The 21,465-nt window shown below is 38.8% G+C and overlaps 1 protein-coding gene and 1 pseudogene across 2 annotated transcripts in view; both read right to left on the bottom strand.

Annotated features, from left to right (window-relative positions):
* The window catches only part of Snx4 (sorting nexin 4), a 62,958-nt gene extending 43,075 nt beyond the window's left edge, over positions 1–19,883 (bottom strand). The window contains exons 1-4 of one of the 2 annotated variants that reach the window (XM_078044027.1): positions 19,708–19,883; positions 7,861–7,982; positions 4,157–4,292; positions 3,933–4,082 (exon numbers count right to left, since the gene is read on the bottom strand). In XM_078044027.1, coding sequence (XP_077900153.1) covers positions 3,933–4,082; positions 4,157–4,292; positions 7,861–7,982; positions 19,708–19,848 — 549 coding nt within the window. In that variant the 5' untranslated portion in view covers positions 19,849–19,883. The remainder of the gene's footprint in view (positions 1–3,932; positions 4,083–4,156; positions 4,293–7,860; positions 7,983–19,707) is intronic. The other variant, XM_078044028.1, reaches the window with a different exon arrangement.
* Positions 4,299–6,233, bottom strand: LOC144376400 (poly(rC)-binding protein 2 pseudogene; annotated as a pseudogene).
* Positions 19,884–21,465: the final 1,582 nt, after the last annotated feature.

Below are 21,465 nucleotides of genomic sequence, written 5' to 3'. Positions count from 1 at the left end.
CCTAAACCCTGCCTCCAGGAACTCTACCTACTGGATTACATCTCTCATTCTAGCAATAAAGAGGGTGGAGCATCAGCTCCAGATTATCCCACCTAAAACTGCTGACAAGAGAAGCTGAAAATCTTTTGAATTCCAACGGAAAGAATTTTTTAACTTTTCATCAAGATCCTTTTTTTTTTTTTTAATTCTTTTTCTGTTTAATTGTGACCTTAATGGTACATGGACATTTATACATAATCATATTTTGCTTTTTTTCCCTCACTTCTAGCATTTTTGAAGCCAGCAATTTTTCATGGATTGTTTTTTTGTGAACCAGGACATTTGATTAGTATATTTTAGTTTTGTATTATATTATTTTTATTTTCAATTTTTAAAAAAACATCTTACTTTATATGTTTTTTTTCTCCTGTTTCCCTTGATTCTCTTTTCCTCTGTTATCAGCCAATATCTATTGTTCTCTTTCACTCTTCATTTAATTTTTTTTTTAATATTTATTTTTTAGTTTTTGGCGAACACAACATCTTTGTTTGTATGTGGTGCTGAGGATCGAACCCGGGCCGCACACATGCCATGCGAGCATGCTACCACTTGAGCCACATCCCCTGCCCTCTTCCTTTAATTTTTTACTTCTCTCTTCCTCATAATCATCACATCCTATATCACTTCTGTCCTTTTCCCTGTTCACCATTTGAAATTATAAACCCTTTTGCAAATTCACTGTTTTTATGATAGGCAATAGCTGTTTATCATTTCTGTTTATTGTGATAATTAACATTGTAGATGTCATAGCAGGAATTATTTGGTTTAATGCTGTATATTGTTTGCATTGGTTGTTGTTATTATTTGTCTCCCCCTAAATGGTGAAGTACTGGAAACCTTTAGGGACATTATAAGTCCACAGAGTAGAAACTCTACTGCCTCAGATCCATACTGTTAAAGGGTAGACACACAAAAAACATTAAAAAGCAAGGGAACAAATCACCCCAAACAAGCCAAAATACTCCAGAACAGAATCCATTGACACACAGTGGAAGAAATGTCAGAGATTAGAATGTACATAGTTAAACTGATCTACAAAGTAAAGGGCAGAATAAAAAATGAAACCAGAAAGAAACTACAGGAAGTGACAGATCACTTCAATAAAGAAGCAGAGATGGGGGTGGGGGATGGGGGCAGAAATCCTTGAAATGGAGGAAACAATAGATCAAATTAAAAATTCAATAGAAAGCATTATAAACAGACTAGACCATTTGGAAGACAGAACCTCAGACAATGAAGACAAAACATAAAATCTTGAAAACAGAGTTGACCATGGAGAGATGTTAAGAAATCATGAATAGAACTTTCAAGAACTATAGGATAACATCAAAAGACCAAATTTGAGATTTATTGAGATAGATGAAGATGTGGAGATATAAACCAAAGGAATGAACAAATCTTTTCAATGAAAAAATATCAGAAAAATTTCCCAAACCTAAAGAATGAATGGAAAATCAAATACAAGAGGCTTATAGGACCCAAACCAAGCCATGTTATAATAAAAATGCCTTAGCATACAGAATAAGGATAGAATTTTAAAGGCTACAAGAGAAAAATATCAGAATACATATAGGGGGAAACCAATTCAGATCTCAGCTGATTTCACAACCAAGACCCTCAAAGCTATGAGGTTCTTAGTATAACATATGCCAAGCTCTGAAAGAAAATGAATGCCAACCAAGAATCCTATATCCAGCAAAATTAAGCTTCAGATTTGAAGATGAAATAAAAATCTTCTATGATAAACTAAAGAATTTGCAACAGAAAGCCTACACTACAGAATATTTTCAACAAAATACTCCATGAAGATGAAATGAAAAAAAAAAGTGAAAACTGGCAAAGTGAGGAACTACACTAAAGGAATAGTTAATCAAAGGAGAAACAAATTCAAATTAAAAACTAGTAATGAACCCAAATGACTAGGAATATAAATCATATCTCAATAATAACCTTGAACATTAATGGCCTAAAGTCATCAATCAAAAGAAACAGACTGGCAGACTGGATTAAAAAACAAGACCTAACAACATGCTATCTCCAAAAGACTCACCTCATAGGCAAACACATCCACAGACCAAAGGTGAAAGGATGGGAAAAAACATGTCACTCACATGGATCGTGTAAATCAGCAGGGGTTTCTATCCTCAAATCAGATAAAGTAGACTTCAAGCCAAAGTTAATCAGAAGGGACAAAGAAGGCCATTTCATGCTGCGTGAGGGAATTATAGATCAATAATACATAACATCCGTACATATTTATGCCCCAAACAATAGAGCATTTACATACATCAAACCCTTCTCAATTTTAAGAATCAAACAGACTACAGCACAATAGTACTGGGTAACTTTAGCATGACTCTATTACCACTCGATAGATCCTGCAATAACTACATAAAGCTATAGAAGTAAGAAATACATTGACCCAGCAGCTCAGGAGGCTAAGACAGGAGGATCGAGAGTTCAAAGCTAGACTTAACAATAGTGAGGCGCTAAGCAACTCAGTGAGACCCTGTCTCTAAATAAAATACAAAATGGGGCTGAGGATGTGGCTCAGTGGCCAAGTACCCCTGAATTCAATCCCTGGTACCAAAAACAAACAAACAAACAAACCAATTGATAATTTAGACTTAACAGACATATATAGAATATTTCATCCATTAATGACTGAATACATATTCTTCTCAGTAGCACACAGATCCTTCTCTAATATAGAGCATGTTATGTAAGCTATCACATAAGTTGGCATACAATTGTAATATTATCTTAGTATATTTTCAGCATCTGTAGGTTATTTTGATAGCTCCCTCTCCATTGATGTTAATTTTTGTGTTCTTGTTTTTTCTTGATTATACTGGTTTATGTTTTATCAACTTTTAGCTGTATTATTTCTTCTCTATTTCATATACTTCTACTCCTACTCTTATTTTTTCTTTCCTACTACATAATTTGAAGATAATTTGTTATTCTTTTTTTTTGTTATACCTTCTTTCTAATACAAGTACTTTAAGTTATAAATGCTCATCTGAGTACTGTTACATCCCAGAGATCCTGATATTTTAAGCTTTGATTATCACTTAGTTCAAAGCACTTTTTAATTACTTTTCTTGTGCTTTCTTCCTTGACCTCTGAGATAAGCATGCCATTTAATTTTGAAATAGTTGACATGTGGGGTGAGGTGTATATCTATATATCTTAAGGTTTAATAAATCATTCAGGAAATACAGTTTGCATGATTTCAAATAAAAACCTTAAAAATTTTAATTTCAAATTAAAATGCTTTCTATATTGATTGTACTGGTTGCATACATGTCAAAATTGATCAAATTGAATATTTAAAATATGTACATTTTATTGTACTTTAATTTTATCTCAATAAAGCTATAGGGGAAAAAAAAGAGAGGCTAAGGAGAATTACAAGTTTGGGGTCAGCCTCAGCACTTAGCAAGACCCTAAGCAACATAGGCAGACCCCATATCAAAATAAAAAATTAAAAAAAAAAAAAAGGCCTGAAGGTATAGCTCAGTGGTAAAGTGTCCCTGGGTTCAATTTCTGTACCAAAATAAAAGCATTCTACAGTTTAGCTGGCTGAGTTGGTGCATGCCTATAAGCCCAGCTATTTGGGAGGCTGGGGCAAGACGATCACAAGGCCAGCTCCTGCAATTCACTGAGACTCTGATTCAAAACATGTTTTTATTAAAAAGGTCTGGGGATGAAGCTCATTGATAGTGTTCTCACCTATCATGTGTGAAGCCCTGGGTTCAATCCCTAGTACCACCAAAAAAGAAAAAAGAAATAAACATTCTACATTTTTTATATAGGTGCATTATAATTTTACATATTAGTGGGATTTGTCATTAAAAAAAAGAAGTCAAATGAACATTTTAAAAAGATACCTGTGTTAAAAACAAATAGAAGATTTTGTCTCTACAAAGGATAGGATGTGAAGCAACTCTTAAGAGAAAGTTTTCTAAACCAATCCGTCGTCTTTCCACAAAATCCGGATCCATGTTGTCAGCAGAGAGTTTATGCCAAACAAATTCTGCCTAGGTAAATAAAACAATCATTAAGAAGAGTCTCAATGTATAGTACTTTTAACTACTGCCATCTTGCTTCTTACCCGTTTTTCTGGTAGAGGTGGCACAACAATATGTGGATAGTAAACTAAAAGGTAGTTTCTCAACAACTCAAACTCACTATATCTCCTCCACAGTGAGTCTGTTAGGACACTCTGACCATCAGCATGTTCAACTGACCTGAAAGGAATCAAAAAACATTTTTATTACTTTATAAAAATACATACACATAATCAAAACATCTCTAAAAAGTATACCTCTAAGTACTATTTGCTTCTATTTCCTAACTGCTTTTCAACCAGGCATTGAGTAAAGAACTTTTATGTATTTTTTCACTAATTTATCCAATAAAAGAAAGAGAGAAGCTTATAAAACTAAATATAGATCTCAGCATTAACAGCTGAACAGAAAAAGAAATTAAAACGCTTTAATTAAAAAATCATGAGTGGAAGATAAAGTATGTAGAAACTGAAAATTTACAAACTATTTAAAACCTGGAATTGCTGACTGTTCGGAAACTACGCAGATGGATTATGGGTGTTGGTGAACAGCAGAAAGGGATTATGGATGAATCTGCATTGTTCTAGCTACTCCCCATGCCACCCGTCTCCGAAGAAAGCCTGACTTTGATTAAATACTGAGCCAGGTTAATGCTGGCAGCAGATCCAGTGACAGTAACCTGCCTATCAGTGGATCCTTCCACTGGGTTCACAATTTTGATCTGTGCCAGATATCTGACAGATCTCATTGATTTTGGTACCTTGATGCCAGATTATGCAGCCAGTCAAGTCGTTTGGAATGGTGAGTTCAGGAGAAGTAGTCTGAGCAGATGAATCCAAAACTGCACTAAATCCAGTATTACCATGCTTCATAGAAAAATGTTGCATTGCCAACTGGTGCAGCTTGGTTAAATCTGGCTGTGGAATGGCATACTGTCTTTGAATGGTATAGGCTTCTGAGGTGGTCCCTCTAGGTCAGGATTGAGGAACATGGGGCAGGGTGGTGTGAAGAAAGCTTGTACTGTCACTGCCTGTGCTGTACCTGTCCTGACCTCCTGCAAAGATGACTAGAGAACTTGATGGCTTGGGCACGTATGGGATGGTCACACCCTTCGGGGTAGGGACTCTAAAATGACTGCACAGATCTGTTTGACACACTCAATGATGGATTGCAGAATGCCAGCAATAGTGATGGCCCACTCAGTTGAATTGGGGAACATATCCCCCGCCTCCTGGATTTGAACCCCTGTACTCTCTCATATTTCCTTAATCTTGCAGCCACCATTACCAATAAGAGAGCCACACTAGCAGGGACCACCAGCCTCAGAGTGACCAGGTCTACTGGCAACTGTGCTATTGGTCATAGAGCTGCTAATGTCCTCTTCCAGTTTGTCAAATGATCATCGCAAAGGCTTTGAAGATGGCATTAGTGGCTCCAACCAAAGTGATAATTCTCCTGGGGACAATTCCCTTCTAAGAGATTGATGCATGTATCACACTCCTTGAGCATCTTCTCAACTGATTCTCCTTTCTTTCTGATGATACTGCAAACTTCCTTTCCATACATAAGTAGGCAAATAGTGAAAGTGACATTTAATCTACTTTCAATCACACCGGTGTCCATATCAAGAAGTGTTATGGGGAACTGGACTTCGAGTGGTCAAGTCTTTGGTCACTGGTGGGGGTGAAAGCCAAAAAATGGTGGGCAGCAGGTAGGAGGAAGAGGAGGAAAGGGGAAATGGGGGGATGCGGTGGCAGAGGGCACAGGCTGCATATGCTCCGGCTGCTGCTTCTGCTGGTCTGGGAGGACCTTCTCATTTTCTAATTATTTGCTTGACAATAATTTATTTGTCCTCCAAGAAATACACATATGCCACAATGTGCATAAAGACCCAGAGACTACATCAGTTTCAGAAATAAGTAAAATTTGAAAACATAGTTATCTCACTCTATGCTCAGAAAAATAGTTATTAAGTTTTTGGTTTTGTCTTTTTGATACAGGGTCTTGCTATGTTGCCCAGGAGGACCTCGAATTCCTGGACCCAAAGCAATCTTCCTGCCTCAGCTCCTGAATAGCTGGTACTACAGGTATGTACCATCACATCTGGCAATAGTTGCTTGCTTTTATTATTTATATATTAAATTTATCACTAAATGTATTTAATTATGCATTAATAAAAAGGAAACAAAATATGAAATACAAAAGTGTACAAATGGCTTCTGTGGAAAAATATGGAACTATTAAAGCAAAACTCATCTTAAAGAGTTGACCTAAGCATTAGCTATAACAAACAACCATTCCAATCCAGGAAGTCAGGTAGGGTGGCACAGGCCTATAATTCCAGCGAATTTAGGAGATTGAAGCAGAGGGATCACAAGGTCAATGCCAGCCTGAGAAACTTAGTGAGACCTGCCTCAAAACAATTAAAAAAGGCTGGGATATACAGCTCAGAGGTAGAGTGCTTGCCCAGCTTAAAGAAGGCCATAGGTCATCCCCAGCACACACACACACACACACACACACACACACACACAAAAAAAAAAAAACACACACACACACACCAGAAATAAACAAAAAAAACCCCCCACAAAACACAAGATAAAACAACAAAAAATTAATACAAACAGATTTCTAACCCTAGCTGAAGAAATATTTGGGTTAATCTCAAGTTTCAAACTAGCTACCAACAAAACCTACATCTTACACTGGGCACAATGGTGCATGTCTGTAATCCCAGGGATTCCGGAAGCTAAGGCAGGAGGACTGCAAGTTCCAGGCCAGTCTCAAAAACATAGTAAGGCCCTAAGAAACATAGTGAGACCCTGTCTCAAAAATAAAACTAAGCCAGGCGCGGGGCACATCTGTAATTCCAGCAGCTTGGGAGGCTGAGACAGAGGATCGCAAGTTGAAAGCCAGCCTCAGCAAAAAGTAGGGCACTAAGCAACCCAGTGAGAACCTGTCTGTAAATAAAATACAAAATCGGGCTGGGGATGTGGCTCAGTGAATGGTCAAGTACCTCTGAGTTCAATCCCTGGCACCCCCTCCCCCAAAGAAAGCTGGGGATATAACTCAATGGGAAATCATTCCTGGGTTCAATATCTTGCTAATAAATAAAGCCTATAACCAGCACACCTACAAGGCAGGTAGAAAATCTGCATAACAAAAAAATTTTAAAAAGGAGCCAAGTGTGGTGTACATCTGTGATCCCAGCAACTTGGGAGGCTTAGACAGGAGGATTGCAAGTCTAAGACCAGCCTTGGCAACTTAGTGAGACCCTAATAAGAGCTTAGCGAGACCCTATCTCAAAAAATAAAAATTTTTTAAAAAGGAGTAGGGGGTTGGGGATATGGCCCTGTGGTTAAGTGCCCCTGGGTTCAATCCCCAGTACCTCTCCCAATAATGGTCATTTAAAGCAGGATCTACTCAGTGCAAAATGCCAAAACATAGGTAGGACTTCAGTGGACCCCCCAAACTACCCCATTTATCCAATCATGGAATGATTATTCAATAATACCTATACTATCTGTACATCTCCTATACCATCAGGGCCTTAGGTTCAATCCTCAGCATAAAAAAAACAAAAACAAAAACAAATCTTCCTACGAACAGGAACACACACAAAAACTTCAAAGGGAATTAAAAACCAGTGACTTTATCCTTACTCAATCTTATTCCACCAAACTTTAAACTAAAGCTACCAGAAAAAAAAGCTTTCTATCTAAACTTAAGTCTAATTCTCATCACCAACCTTGTTTCAATGAGGTAAGCAGTATATGTTTCTTGCATGTTCATGGCATTTCTTCCAGTTCGCTTTTCAGCCTCTGAAACACTGATTTCTATCTTCTTTAATCCAAAATTATTATCTGTCATCTAGACAAAATGGAACAACAAAAAAACTTTAAGATGTTATTGAAAAGCCCACAGTTAATTTAATAAAACTCATCATTGGGGGCTGGGGATACAGCTCAGTTGGTCGAGTGCTCGCCTGGCATGTGCAAGGCCCTGGGTTCAATCCCCAGCACCACAAAACAAACAAACAAACAAAACAAAAAATCATTGGTATATATTTCTAGATAATTTGTTATATTCCTTAAGTTGTTAGGGATTGCTAAATGACAGCATCAAATGACAAGTACTTTTTATCAACATATTACATTAACTTTTTCAGAGGTATCTAAACGGGTACCATACATTTATTAAAATTCAGACATTTCCTTTAAGTGGCCAAAAATAAGTCTATATACAAAAGTGTAAGAAAACATCTTAGAGCTGGGGAGGTGGCTCAAGCGGTAGGTAGCGCGCTCGCCTGGCATGCGTGCGGCCAGGGTTTGATCCTCAGCACCACATACAAAGATGTTGTGTCCGCCGAAAACTAAAAAATAAATATTAAAAAAATTCTCTCTCTCTCTCTCTCTTTAAAAAAAAAAAAAAAAGAAAACATCTTAAAGACACATATACTGAAGATTCTAGGAAGATAGTAGAGCTGGAAGCACCAGGAATCTATCTTCCCATCTAGACAACATATACACTGGAAGACTGTGATATAAATATTTGGGAACTCTGGAGTCTGAAGATAGCTTACAACTTCCAGAGGAAGGCTTGGATAACAAAGTATAGTTAATTAAGATCAATTTCAGGTCTGTGCACGTTGGTAGTGACCCATTCCACACTCTAGCCCTGTGGAAGACAGCTGTGCAGTGTTACCTAGAGTGGCTTGCATACAGCTTACAGGAGTCAAGGTGGGCAAAAATACATCATGTCCTCTACTGTTGGTTGCCTCTTCTAATTAGACAGGCACAAAAAGGTGGTGGCCACTGTTATTGAACATTCTCATACTGTTACAGCCTCCCTCTGGCTTAAGTGACTTTTGTGGGGGACCCTTTATTTCTCCCCTCCATTTTTCTCTCTCTTAAAAGCTAAGTATTTGCTAAGAGCCACAGCCAAGTAATATGATGAGTGGCATTTTTGGTGAGGCCAGCAAGCCACTGAGATGATATGATTATGTTAAGATCTGCATTCATATGGATATTGGACTCCTGCTGTCCACCTCGGCCTGCTAGGGGACTCCTGGAGAGTTCCCATTGGATGGGGAAGTGCGGTAGGAGGGAATTCCGGAGGAACTTCCTATTGGGGTGCAGGAGAACACTGCATGGGTCGTGGGTCGGTAGGCAATCTTCCCGGGAGCGTACGGGACATTGGCAGCAGTTTCAAAAATAAAGTTTGTTCCTGCTTGAGTGGCTCGTGATTTTGTGCCCAGCCAGACTGAGGCAAATATTAAAACACCTGGAGATTCAAAAATAACTGGATATGTGTGGAAAATTAGAAAGTAACCACAAACATGCAGGGAAAAGATCAGGCTCTGAAAAAAAAAACCTATCAAGACTTTAAATTTACATATCAGACTGATCTTTGGCACACAGCCTATAAGGAAAAAAAAAAAACTCAAAATAATAACAAGTAACAGCAAATTCTGTGGTAGGAGAATATGATTTCCAGAGATACCACATTTTTAGATTCAAAGGTCCTGTTTTCAACAACACAGAAAAAAAAAAATCACAAGGCATACAAAGAATCAGTAAAGTAAAGCTGGGAATGTAGCTCAGTTGTAGACTGTTTGCCTAGGATGCAAAAGGCACTGGGTTCAATTCCTAGTACCACCAAAAAAAAAAAAAAAAAAATTTGCAGTCGCACACGCCTGTAATCCCAGTGGCTTGGGAGGCTGAGGTAGGAGGATCACAAGTTCAAAGCCAGCCTCAGCAAAAGCAAGGTGCTAAGCAACTCAATGAGACCCTGAATCTCTAAATAATATATGAAATAGGGCTGGGATGTGGCTCAGTGGTCGAGTGCCCCTAAGTTCAATCCCCAGTATACACCCCCCTCCCCAAAAAAACACAATCCAAAGCATAAAAATTATAAAGTCACTAGGGATGTGACTCAATAACAGTACTGTCTTGCCAGAATTTGAATACCATCGCTGCTACACATTAGCTGTGTAACTCTGGACAAATTATCAAACCTCTCTGCCTCAGTTTCCTCATCTGTAAAATGGAAACAACAGCACCTAAAATGAACTGAATGTTATGTCCCTCAAAACTCCTATGCTGAAATCCTAACCCCCAAAATAATGGTATTAAGAAGTAAGGTCTTTGGAATTTTATTATGGCAGTACAAACAAAGACAGTACCTAATTCAACAGTCACTGAGAACATTTAATGAGTCTATGTATGAAAAGAGTTTTGAAAGTTGCCTGGCATGTAGCTCCATATTACCAATTAGCCAACATTTGCTTAAGTTTTTCTAACTTTCTTTTTTTTTTGGTACAGGGGCACTTGAACACAGAGCTACATCCCCAGTCCTTTTTCCTTTTGAGACAGGTTCTCACTAGGTTACTGAGGGTCTTGCTAAATTGCCAAGGTAGGTCTCAAACTTGCGATCCTCCTGCCACAGCCTCCCAAGGCCCTGGGATTACAGGTATGTGTCATCATACCTGGTAAGTTTAAGTTTTTCTGATAATAAAAATAAATACAAGCTCAATATACAAAACCTGAAAATTGTAGTAAATATTTAAATAAATAGAGCTGGGTATGGTGGCACACATCTATAATCCCAGCTATTTGGAAGGCTGAGCAGATCACAAGTTTGAGGCCAGCCTAGGCAACTAAACAAGACCCGGTCTCAAATAAAAAATACAAAGGGCTGAGAATGTAGCTCATTGATAGTTCATCCCTGTTTAGTCCCTGGCACCAAAAAAAAAAAAAGAAAAAGAAAAAACCCAAAACAAAACTGAGTCACCTTCAAAAACATCGGAAAATCATCACTGAGCTAGAAAATAACTTTTAAAAAATTTCTTGAGCTGGGCATGGTGGCACCCACCTATAATCCCAGCAGCTTGGGAGGCTGAAGCAGGAGGATCACAAGTTCAAAGCCAGCCTCAGCAACTTAGCAAGGTCCTAAGCAACTAAATGAGATCTTATCTGAAAATGAAAGGAAAAACAGGAAAAAAAAAAAAGAATTGTGGATGTGGATCAGTAATTAAACACCCTTGAATTCAACCCCTGGTAGAAAAAAATAATAATAAATTCAATAAAATAAAAATTTTCTGTGTGTGATTTAATCATCTGCTGCTTAGCTTGCTTAACTGATATATTCTATAACTCTGCATGTGAGCTTTCTGTTACTTAAAAGAAGAAAAGGGGGACTGGGGTTGTGGCTCATTGGTATTGCACTTGCCTCAAATGTGTAGGGCATTGGGTTTGATTCTCAGCACCACATATAAATAAAAAAGCCATGAAGGTCCATCAACAACTGATATAAATAAAAATTTTAAAAAAAAAGGAAAGGTTTCTGGGGCTGGGGATATAACTCAGTTGGTAGAGTGTCCACCTTACATGCACAAGGCCCTAGATTCAATCCCAGCACTACCAAAAAAAAAGAGGAAATGTTTCTTTTAGTTCACAGTTTTGGAAGTTCTAGTCCCTGTAACAAGGCAGCACATCATGGATGAAAGTGCATAAAGGAACAAAACTGCATAATAGCAGCAAGGAAGCAAAGAGAAAGAAGAGGGCTAAGGTCTCAATATCCCCTTCAAGGGCATGTCCTTAATGACTCAACTTTATTTCAATAGGCCCCATCTCCACCAGCTGCCAGTAGTGCCATAGGCTGGGGAAAAAGCATTTAACACATAACCCCTAAAATGTTGGGTCCAAACTACAGCACTAGGCCTATAAATTTTCTCCCCTCTTTTTGTATTATCCTCACCCTCAGAATACCTCAAACCTATTTATAGTTCTGGTCTACTCAGTTCTCTGAGTCAGTCAAAGAAGGTGCTAATTGTGCATTGGAATTTTTAAGTACTCTGCTCCATGAGCACTTGCAGGCTTAAAAAATTCAGTTACGAATTCCTTAGGCAATGGTTCTCCTCTGGCAAATTCCATAAGCCCCACCCTGCCTCTTAACTGTCAATTCAATGGAATCTTCCAGCCTGGAGGAGTATTCTCCTATTCCCTTGCTCTTTCCAATCCCTTCTGCTAGGGCTAATTACTACTTTCTTAGAGATTTGATTCCCCTCTCATTTTTTCCATTTTTCAAGTTATTTTAAGTAAAACTGACTATACTTTCAAAAATAAATGTACTCTTCCTCACAGGGAAATGTACAAAAGGAAATAACAGGAGATTTCTAATTAAACAATGGAAAAGAAAAGGATTTAAGACTCACACAAGGAAAAGAATACAGAAAAAGCCACAGCAGAGTTTCAAGAATGATGATTGCTGAGACAGAAGACCAAAAGTCTCATGACTCCTAGGCAGTGTTCCACCACCCTTTGGAACATGGTGATTGTCCAATCTGCAAAGTCAAAAATAAGGCTGATACAGCAAACTTCTGGCCACTGAACACTCAGATAGTTTTGTAAATAGATCAACACATCTTCTATAGCCTCTATTTCCTTCTCTAAATTGCAACTTAAGTATAATTACACTAAAAACCTTAAAACACAGTACTGGAACAACTTACAAGACTAATTTAAAGTTTCCTTCCTATCTTCCTTCCCTCTGTCCTTCCTTCCTTTTTAGAGAAACAAAATGGCTTAATGGAAAGAGCACTAAGTTAATTCCAGTCAAGCTACTAACAAGCCTCTAACCTTGGCCAAACTACTCTCTGAGCTTTTGATTCCTCACTTTCCTACTGGGGGTAATTTTGAGAATTTAGTGGAAAGTAGAGCCCCACTCTACAGAACCCTCATAAATATAAAATCCAATTTCCCTTTCTACTCAGCCCACAGTCCTATCAATAACAATAGCCCAAGGCTATAAAACTATTGAAATTTTGCTCAACTAGAGATAGATTAAATGGAATAGAGGATGAAAAAGAGGAAAGAGTTTAGATAACCCTTAAAGTTTCTAGTTTTTTGAAAGGGAATTGAATAAATGAGTGTTTAAACAGATAATACAAAATTTCTGTACAAATGTCTTACGGTTTGTTTTTTTATTCTTCCCTCTCCGTACTAGGGATTGAACACAGGGGCACTTTACCACTGAGCTACATCCCCAGTCTTTTTTTACTTTTTGAGACAGAATCTTGCTAAGTTGCTGGGGCTAGCCTCAAATTTGTGATCCTGCGTCCTCAGACTCTGGAGTGGCTTAATGATATGTACCACTATGCCCATCTGGCTTGTACTTCTTTATGAATCACTAACTAAAAGAGCTATTTTAGGAACCTCCATAAGTTAGGGTCACCAATGGATGGCTTCTTGTTACATATATTTTCAAATATTTTTTTAAAATGTCAAGAAATAATACATAAGTACAATGTCTTTTATAGGATAGCATCTCTGTACTTTCAAAAATAAACAGTTTTATTTAATTAATAAAAAAAATGCAGGGGCTAGGGCTGGGGATCAGTGTAGAGCACTCACCTAGCAAGTGTGAGGCACTGGGTTAGATTCTCATCACCACATAAAAATAAAATAATAAAATATAAAGATACTGTGCCCACCTATAACTAAAAAATAAATATAAAAAATGCATTATTAAAGTTTTTTATTTTGGGGGGGTACCAGGGATTAAATTCAGGAGCATTCAACCACTAAGCCACACCCTCTGTCTTATTTTTTATATTTATTTATAGACAGAGTCTCACTGCGTTGTTCAACGCTTCACTTTTTGCTATGGCTGGCTCTGAACTCGCCATCCTTCTGTCTCAGCCTCTGGAGCTGCTGGGCCGTCACCACAGTGTCCAGCTAAGTTATTTATTTTTAGTGTATTAATTTTTATTGACACATACTATTTATACATATTTATGAGGTACCATGTGGTGTTTAGATTCAGATATACATTGGTTTATATCACTTTTTGTTCTCAGGGGGTTTTGTTTTGTGATATGGGGGATTGAACCCAGGGATGCTACGCCACTGAGGTACACCCCCAGCCCTTTGTGTTTTTTTGAGACAGGTCTCAGTTACCCAGGCTGGTCTTGAACTTTAGATTTTCCCATCTCAGAATCCCAAAGAGTCGGAATTACAGGCTGTATGCCAATACACCTGTCTTATGTGTGTGTGTGTCTGCCAACTCATTCTCTACCACTGAGTACATCCTCAGTCCTACGATTGAGGAAGAGAGAAGAAATAGAATAGGTAGAAAGGAAATTAACAGGGAAAAGAAACTAACTATAAATCTACAAAGTTCCACAAACACCCTCAACTTTCCTCAAGTCTGTTTTCTACCAGGCCTAAATTCTTAAAAAGCCTTTGAATTTTAGATTTTTGTGAGTACACATGATTAATGTCAACTACATTGCTGGTATTTTTAAAAGTTACTACTACCATGAACTTCCTTTCTTTAGATTAAATGAAGCCTAGGAAAAATACTGTTAGAGACTTGTCATCAGAGTATTTCCAAACATTAATAGATAATTGACTGGATGACAACAATCTGGAGATCCTGAAAGAACCAGACCACCAAGGCCCACCTGTGCTCTATGATTAAGAGATCTGAGCTCACAAGGATAATGTCACACATACACATGAACTTCCCATGTTCACTATTTAGGTAGAGCCCAGGTCCCCAAATATGCATCTCACTCTAAATTACCTATACTCTTTCTCCCTTTGCTTGCTTTCCTAAGTAATTTCTTTGCTTTCTTAAACAAATCTTCATTTTTTTTTTTCTTTAAAAGTTTGTGCCTCCTTTGGGACCAGGATTGTAGCTCCACATTATGGAGCTTGCCTAACACATGTGAGGCACTGGGTTCAATCCTCAGCACCACATAAAAATAAATAAAGAAAATAAAGTTATTTAAAAAAAAAGTTTGTGCCTCTTTTTTAAAAATTTTATTTATTTATTTTTGCATTACACTTCTTAATACAACATTATATCATAATTTATCATATCTCTGATTATATATAAGGTATGTTGACACCAAATTCACATCTTCATAGTTTGTGCCTCGTTTGATGCAACCTGAAATTCCTTTCTATAGTATAAAGAATCTGAAAGGGGCCAGGAGCAGAAGTGTACACCCATTATCCCAGCCACTCAGAGGCTAAAGCAGGCAGATTGTGAGTTCAAAACCAGTCTCAGCAACTTAGCAAAGCCCTAAGCAACTCAGTGAGATTCTGTCTCTAAATAAAATACAAAAAAGGCTGGCAAAGTGGCTAAATAGTTAAGTGCCCCTGAGTTCAATCCCTGGTACCAAAATCATCATTATCATCATCTGTCAGGAGTGAGTGAGTTGGGGTCCCCCTTCTCCCTTCTTGAGGACCTCCTCAGATCCCTTCTCTGGTGACATAATCACTTCTTTTTTTTTTTTTTTAATATTTTCTTAGTTGTCAATGGACTTTATTTATTTATTTATATGTGGTGTTGAGAATCTAACACAGTGCCTTATACATGCTAGGCAAGTGCTCTACCACTGACCCACTGTCCCACAGCCCCAGCCCAATAATCACTTCTCAGTTAACCCAGATAGTCTTTATGTTCTATACTATGATTTTATGTTAAATATTGACAACTTCTTATAAAATGATTAATAAAAATTTGTCATAATCAAAATTTAAGTGTCCATGATACTACAAGAGGCATAGGGCTAAATGAAGGGGTTTGATCCCCAACATCATAAAAATAGAGGCAGAGACAGAAAGAGAGAAATAACCACAAGATTGAAAAACTATTTTATGGTTTTTCTCATATTTAAATGAGATCCTGACTACCCCACAAATAATTCTAAAATTATTATTTTATCTCAGGAGAAGATACAATGTAAACTTAATATTAAAACTCAATATAATAAGAAGGGTTGGGGATGTAGCCAAGTGGTAAAGAACCTGCCTAGAATGCTCAAGGCCCTTGGTTCAATTCCCAGTCAGTGGTAAAGAGTCAGGCACTACTAACGGGAGTATAAATTGTACAAGCACTTTGGAAAACAATCTGGTACTACCTGCTAGGGTTGAGCATCTTACCCTACAATCATCAATCCTGCAATTCCACTCCTAAATTTATACTAGACTTTTGGATATAATACAATAAACGATATATAGGAGGAAGTTCATGGTAGTCAAAAATTTCATTATTCCAATGTCCATAAGAAGAGATAAATTAACTGTGGAACACCTATAAAATGGCATACTACAGAGCCACAAACATAAAGTAAGCCACATTTTAGAGGAATCCTCAAAGAAAGGATGCCATTGAAAAAAATGTTCTGTTTATGTAAAATTTAAAATCTGGTAAAACTAAACAATCCACTGTTTAGAGAAAAATATGGTAACATTATAAGGAAAGCAAAAGAATTATTAATACAAGATTCAGAATACTGGTTACCTCTATGATGGTAATCCAGGAGAACATGTGGGGACTTCAAAAGAATTGTTTTGTGAAAGCTGATTTGCATTACTAATATACTTCACAATAAAAATGATTGAACAAAAATAGAAAAATTAAGTCACAGGTGAGAACCTGCACAAAAATTATTTAAAAACTACTACTAATTATTTAAGCATTACAGAATACACACACTTTTCTCATATTTAAATGAGATCCTGACTACTCCACAAATAATTCTAAAATTATTATTTTATCTTAGGAGAAGATAAAATGTAAACTTAATATTAAAACTCAATTGGGCTGGGGATGTGGCTCAAGCGGTAGCGCGCTCACCTGGCATGCGTGCAGCCCGGGTTCGACCCTCAGCACCACATACAAACAAAGATGTTGTGTCCGCCGAAAACTGAAAAATAAATACTGAAATTCTCTCTCTCCCTCTCCCTCCCTCCCTCCCTCCCCCCCTCTCTCTCAAACAAAATAAAACAAAATAAAACAAAACAAAACTCAATAAGAAGGGTTGGGGATGTAGTTCATGGTAGAGAGCCTGCCTAGAATGCTCAAGGCCCTTGGTTCAATCCCCAGTACCATATACACAAAAACATTAAGAACAAAACAAACAAAAACCAATTCAACCATAATAAAACAACGTAATTAAAACGAAAGGCACACTTCATTCTGGGTTTCATCACCAAAAACTAAAAGGATAAACAATCTTAATAGATATCTCACCAAATAAGTCATACAGATGGCAAATAAGCATTTGAAAAGATGTTGGACATCATATGTCATGAGAAATGCAAATTAAAACAAAGAAGTAAGGGGTTGGGGTTATGGCTCAGCGGTAGAGTGCTCACCTGGTGCATGCAAGTTCCTGGGTTTCATTCTCAGCACCACATAAAATAAATAAATAAAAATAAAGGCATTGTGTACAACTAAAAGAAATAAATATTTAAAAAAACAAAGAGGTACTACTATATACACATTAAAATGTTCTAAATCTAGAACACAGACAATATCAAATGCTAGCAAGGATGTGTAGCAAGAAGAACTCTCATTAATTGATGGTGGGAGAACAAATTGGTACAGGCACTTTGGAAGACAGTTTGTAATTTTTTTCTTATAAAAAAATTCTTATCTTTTTGTTCAGGCCTCAGCAGGATGGCCTTCTGAGGACTGAACCCAGAGACACTTTACCACTGAGTTACATTCCCAACCTTTTTTATATTTTATTTTTTTAAACTGTTTTTGTTTTATATATATGTACATATTTTTTTAACTTGTTCATGGACCTTTATTTTATTTATTTATATGCAATGCTGAGACTCAAACCATGTGCCTCACACATGCTAGACAAGTGCTCTACCACTGAGCTACAATCCCAGCCATTATGTTTCATTTTGAGACAGGGTCTCACTAAGTTGCTGAGTTGGTCTCAACTTAGGATCCTCCTGCCTCAACCTCCCAAGTAGCTGGGACTAGAGGCATGAGCACCTGGCTACATTCTTACCTATGATCCAGCAATGGTACACCTAGGTATTTATTTACCCAACAGAGTTGAAAATGCCACACCAAAACCTGCACATGTTCGTACTTATAGTAGCTTTATTCATAAATGCCCAAACTTGGAAGATCCCAAGATATCCTTCAATAAACAGACGGATAAACTGTGGTATATCTGAACAACAAAATATTATTTGGAGCTAAAAAGAAATGAGCTATCAAACAATGAAAAGACATGAAGGAACCTTAAAAGCAAACTATTGTATGAAAGAAGCCAGTCTTTCATACTACTGTATGAAAGAAGTCTCAGAGAGACTATGTACTGTATGATTACAAAGACAGGGCATTCTGGAAAAGGCAAAAATTATAGAAACAGTAAAAAAAATGAATAAATAAATAGTTGTCACCAAACAGGAATAGGGTGGGGAGAAAGGAAAGACCAGGTAGGATAGAAAAACTGTTCACGGCAGTGAAAATAGTTTGTATGATACTATAATGGTGGATACATGTCATCATGACATTTTTTGAAACCCATAGAATGCTCAGCATGAACAGTGAACCCTGTTGAAAACATGGACTGGGTGATGATGATCAATGTTAACGTGTACCCTCTGATGGAAGGTGTTCACTATATGTGAGGACAGGGAGTACTGGGAAATCTCTGCATCTCCCTCTCCACTTTGTTGTGAACCTAAAACTATTCTTTAAAAAATTAATTTTTATAACTTAAAAGTACACTGAAAAAAGGTCTTCATGCTACTATGGCTTGTTATTTTCTTAAGCAGGCAAAATCTTCAACTCCTGTACTTAAGACTCTAATTACCTGATCTCTAAACTTGAAGTTAAGAGTCTTCCTAGTTACATTTAGCAAACAACTTTTGACTTTTCCTTATCCATTAATCTTAAGAACAGGCAGTTTCATATTAGCACTAACACCTGTTGGGGTGAGGGGGTGCGAAGAAACAAAATGACTGGATGAGACGTGCACACTGAAGGAGACCGGGCAGGAAGGTCTAACATGAAGCACTGTACTGAATTGCTAAAGTCCTTCTATTTAAAGTGGTCTACAAACCTTGCATTACAAGTATAGACACTTTGGAATGAAATCACTTACAAATATAAGATGCTACATTTTCACACAAGTGAAAATCACTAATTATCCAAAGGGATTCAGATAAGTCTCCAATAGAAAATGACACCTTACCCCAAGTAAAGAAATTAGAGCCGAACAAGTACAAAAATATTTCATCTGCACCTTACCTAGAACCTTGCACTTTCTTCAGTTTGCACCCAGCCAACCCCTCTTTATTGCTCCGACTTGCTGCTCACCCTAGTTTGGCGTTCCCTTCCTTCTCGAATACCGCTGTCCATCGCTCACAGTGCCCCCATTAAATAGCCATCTTCCCAGCAAAACCCTTGTCAGATATTTATATATATGTACATATTTTTTGTAATTTTCAGGTGTAGCGACCACTGAAAGCTGCCGCTCCTCCAGCCTCGCCGGCAGGACTGGTCCCCTCACCCACAGCCCCACAGCCCGCGCCTCCGAAGCCCTCCCGTCGGTCGCCGTGCTCTTGACGTTGGCTCCCCACCTACAGCCCCTGCTTTCCACGAAGAGCCTCCCCCTCAACACACCCAGTGCTGCACCTGCGGCCTCTGCTGCCCAGCCGTTCCCCGCGACCCCGGGGCCTCCCAGGCCGAGCCCACCCGCACAGCCCAGCCTAGCTCACTAGGCCCGGACACAGGCCTCGAGGCCTCCGCCGCCCCTTCTTCTCACCGTGTCAGCTTCGGAGCCTTCTTCCCGGGCCCTTTCGGCTTCCTCACCGGCCACAGCCTCCAGCCCAGGGTCGGGACGACCCAGCGGCTCCAGGGTCGCAGGCTTGAGCTGCTTCTCGGGGTCCGGCGGTGCCTGCTCCATAGCTGCAGTTCAGCGCGGCGAGCCCAGTGCCACTGCGCCTGCGCCGCCGCCCCGCCTGCAGCCGCCCCGCCCCTCCGCTCAGCTCCTGCGGCTGATACCGCGGGGGCTGAGGAAGCCGGGGCTGGGGCTGCGGCTGCGGCTGCGGCTGGGGCGTCGGGGGAGGCGGAAAGGCTGGCCTCGGGAGGACCTGGTCAGCTACTAACTCTGGTTCCTGAAAACTGGAGAAACTGGTAGAGCGAGAGAAGGAGGGAAAGGGCGAACACAAGGAGTAGGTATCATCTAGAAAATGTGAAACTCAGAAGAAATTGGAGACCCCAGCCGGACCCACTAGGCCTCTGCTTTGCCTGCCATTATCGGTTCTCTTTTCTCTCGCCGAGATCCGGGCGGCATAAATTATTAGCTCTCGACAGGTTGAGTAATCGGTTCAGCAAAAGGCAACACTTGCAGTGTTGTGAGGAAAGTGAGGCTTTTGGCTGAAACAGGATTTCAGTTCCCTTGTTGTTTAAGGCTTAAACACAAAAGTATTAGAGATCTCTGATAATTTTGGACACATGTCTCTTGTTTGAGTCCCTGATCTTGCTTCTCGGACAAGCATTCACTGTGGTAACCTGTGGAGATGTTCACGAGCTGTAGCTGACAGTGGTACTTTGAGGTACTTTCTGTACAAGGTCTGGTCTCCATTTTTCAAGGCCAGGAACTGATCTTCCTGACCAGTGAGTTCAAGTTGTGACACACAATTTTTTTCTTCTGGAATGCTCCCCTGTCTCTTGGATGGTGACAAATTTCCATGCATCCCTAAAACATGTCAGTTTGTGAGTAAACCTATTATGATCTTTCTCTTGTTATTTTTCACTTTTTATTTATATTTCCATCTCCCCCAGCTAGACTTTGGCCTCTTTTTTTTTTTTTTTTGGTGGTGCTGGGGATTAAACCCAGGGCCTGGCACATGCCAGGGAAGCACTCTACCAACTGAGTCATGTCCTCAACCCTAGACTTTTAAGGAAAGACCCTCTCCTCTCTTTCCCAAACCTAGGATATTTACAAAGATAGTTAAAGGAATTTTATCCACTTATTACAGATTAGTCATGCCAAGTAAATGTTCAGAAAATTGTGTGTGTTTGTGTGTGTTACTGAGGATTAAACCCCAGTGGTGCTCTACCACTGAACTACATCCCCAGCCCTTTTTATTTTTCATTTTGAGTCTGGGTTTTGCTAAGGTGCCTCCAACTTGTCATCCCCCTGCCTCAGTCTTCATTGCTGGGATTACAGGCCTGTACCACCCATCATACCTGGCCAAGAAAACATTTTTAAATCAGGAGACTATTAGTTTATCACAGAAGGATATCTTTCCAGGAACATATTAGTATTCATTATCATGTGCCCTTTGCTCAATTTTGAGATATCCAGAAAACTTGATCCTAAAGCTATCAGGATAATTGCTGTGAGCTGGTGAGGTATGTATCTCACCCCTCAGTGAGTGAGAACAAAGGAAAAGGCTCCAGACTCTGCTAAGAAGTCAGTGAGGGGAGACCGTCATATTGCTTTAAAAAAAAAAAAGAAAAGAAAAAAGTAAAACCAATCAGGTACGTTGGTTTCTCTTTCATGCCTCCTCTTTTT

This window comes from Ictidomys tridecemlineatus, chromosome 3, assembly GCF_052094955.1.
Source record: "Ictidomys tridecemlineatus isolate mIctTri1 chromosome 3, mIctTri1.hap1, whole genome shotgun sequence".
Lineage (NCBI taxonomy): Eukaryota > Metazoa > Chordata > Mammalia > Rodentia > Sciuridae > Ictidomys > Ictidomys tridecemlineatus.
The sequence above is the reverse complement of the archived record's forward strand: the minus strand, read 5'-3'. Positions and strand labels throughout refer to the sequence as shown.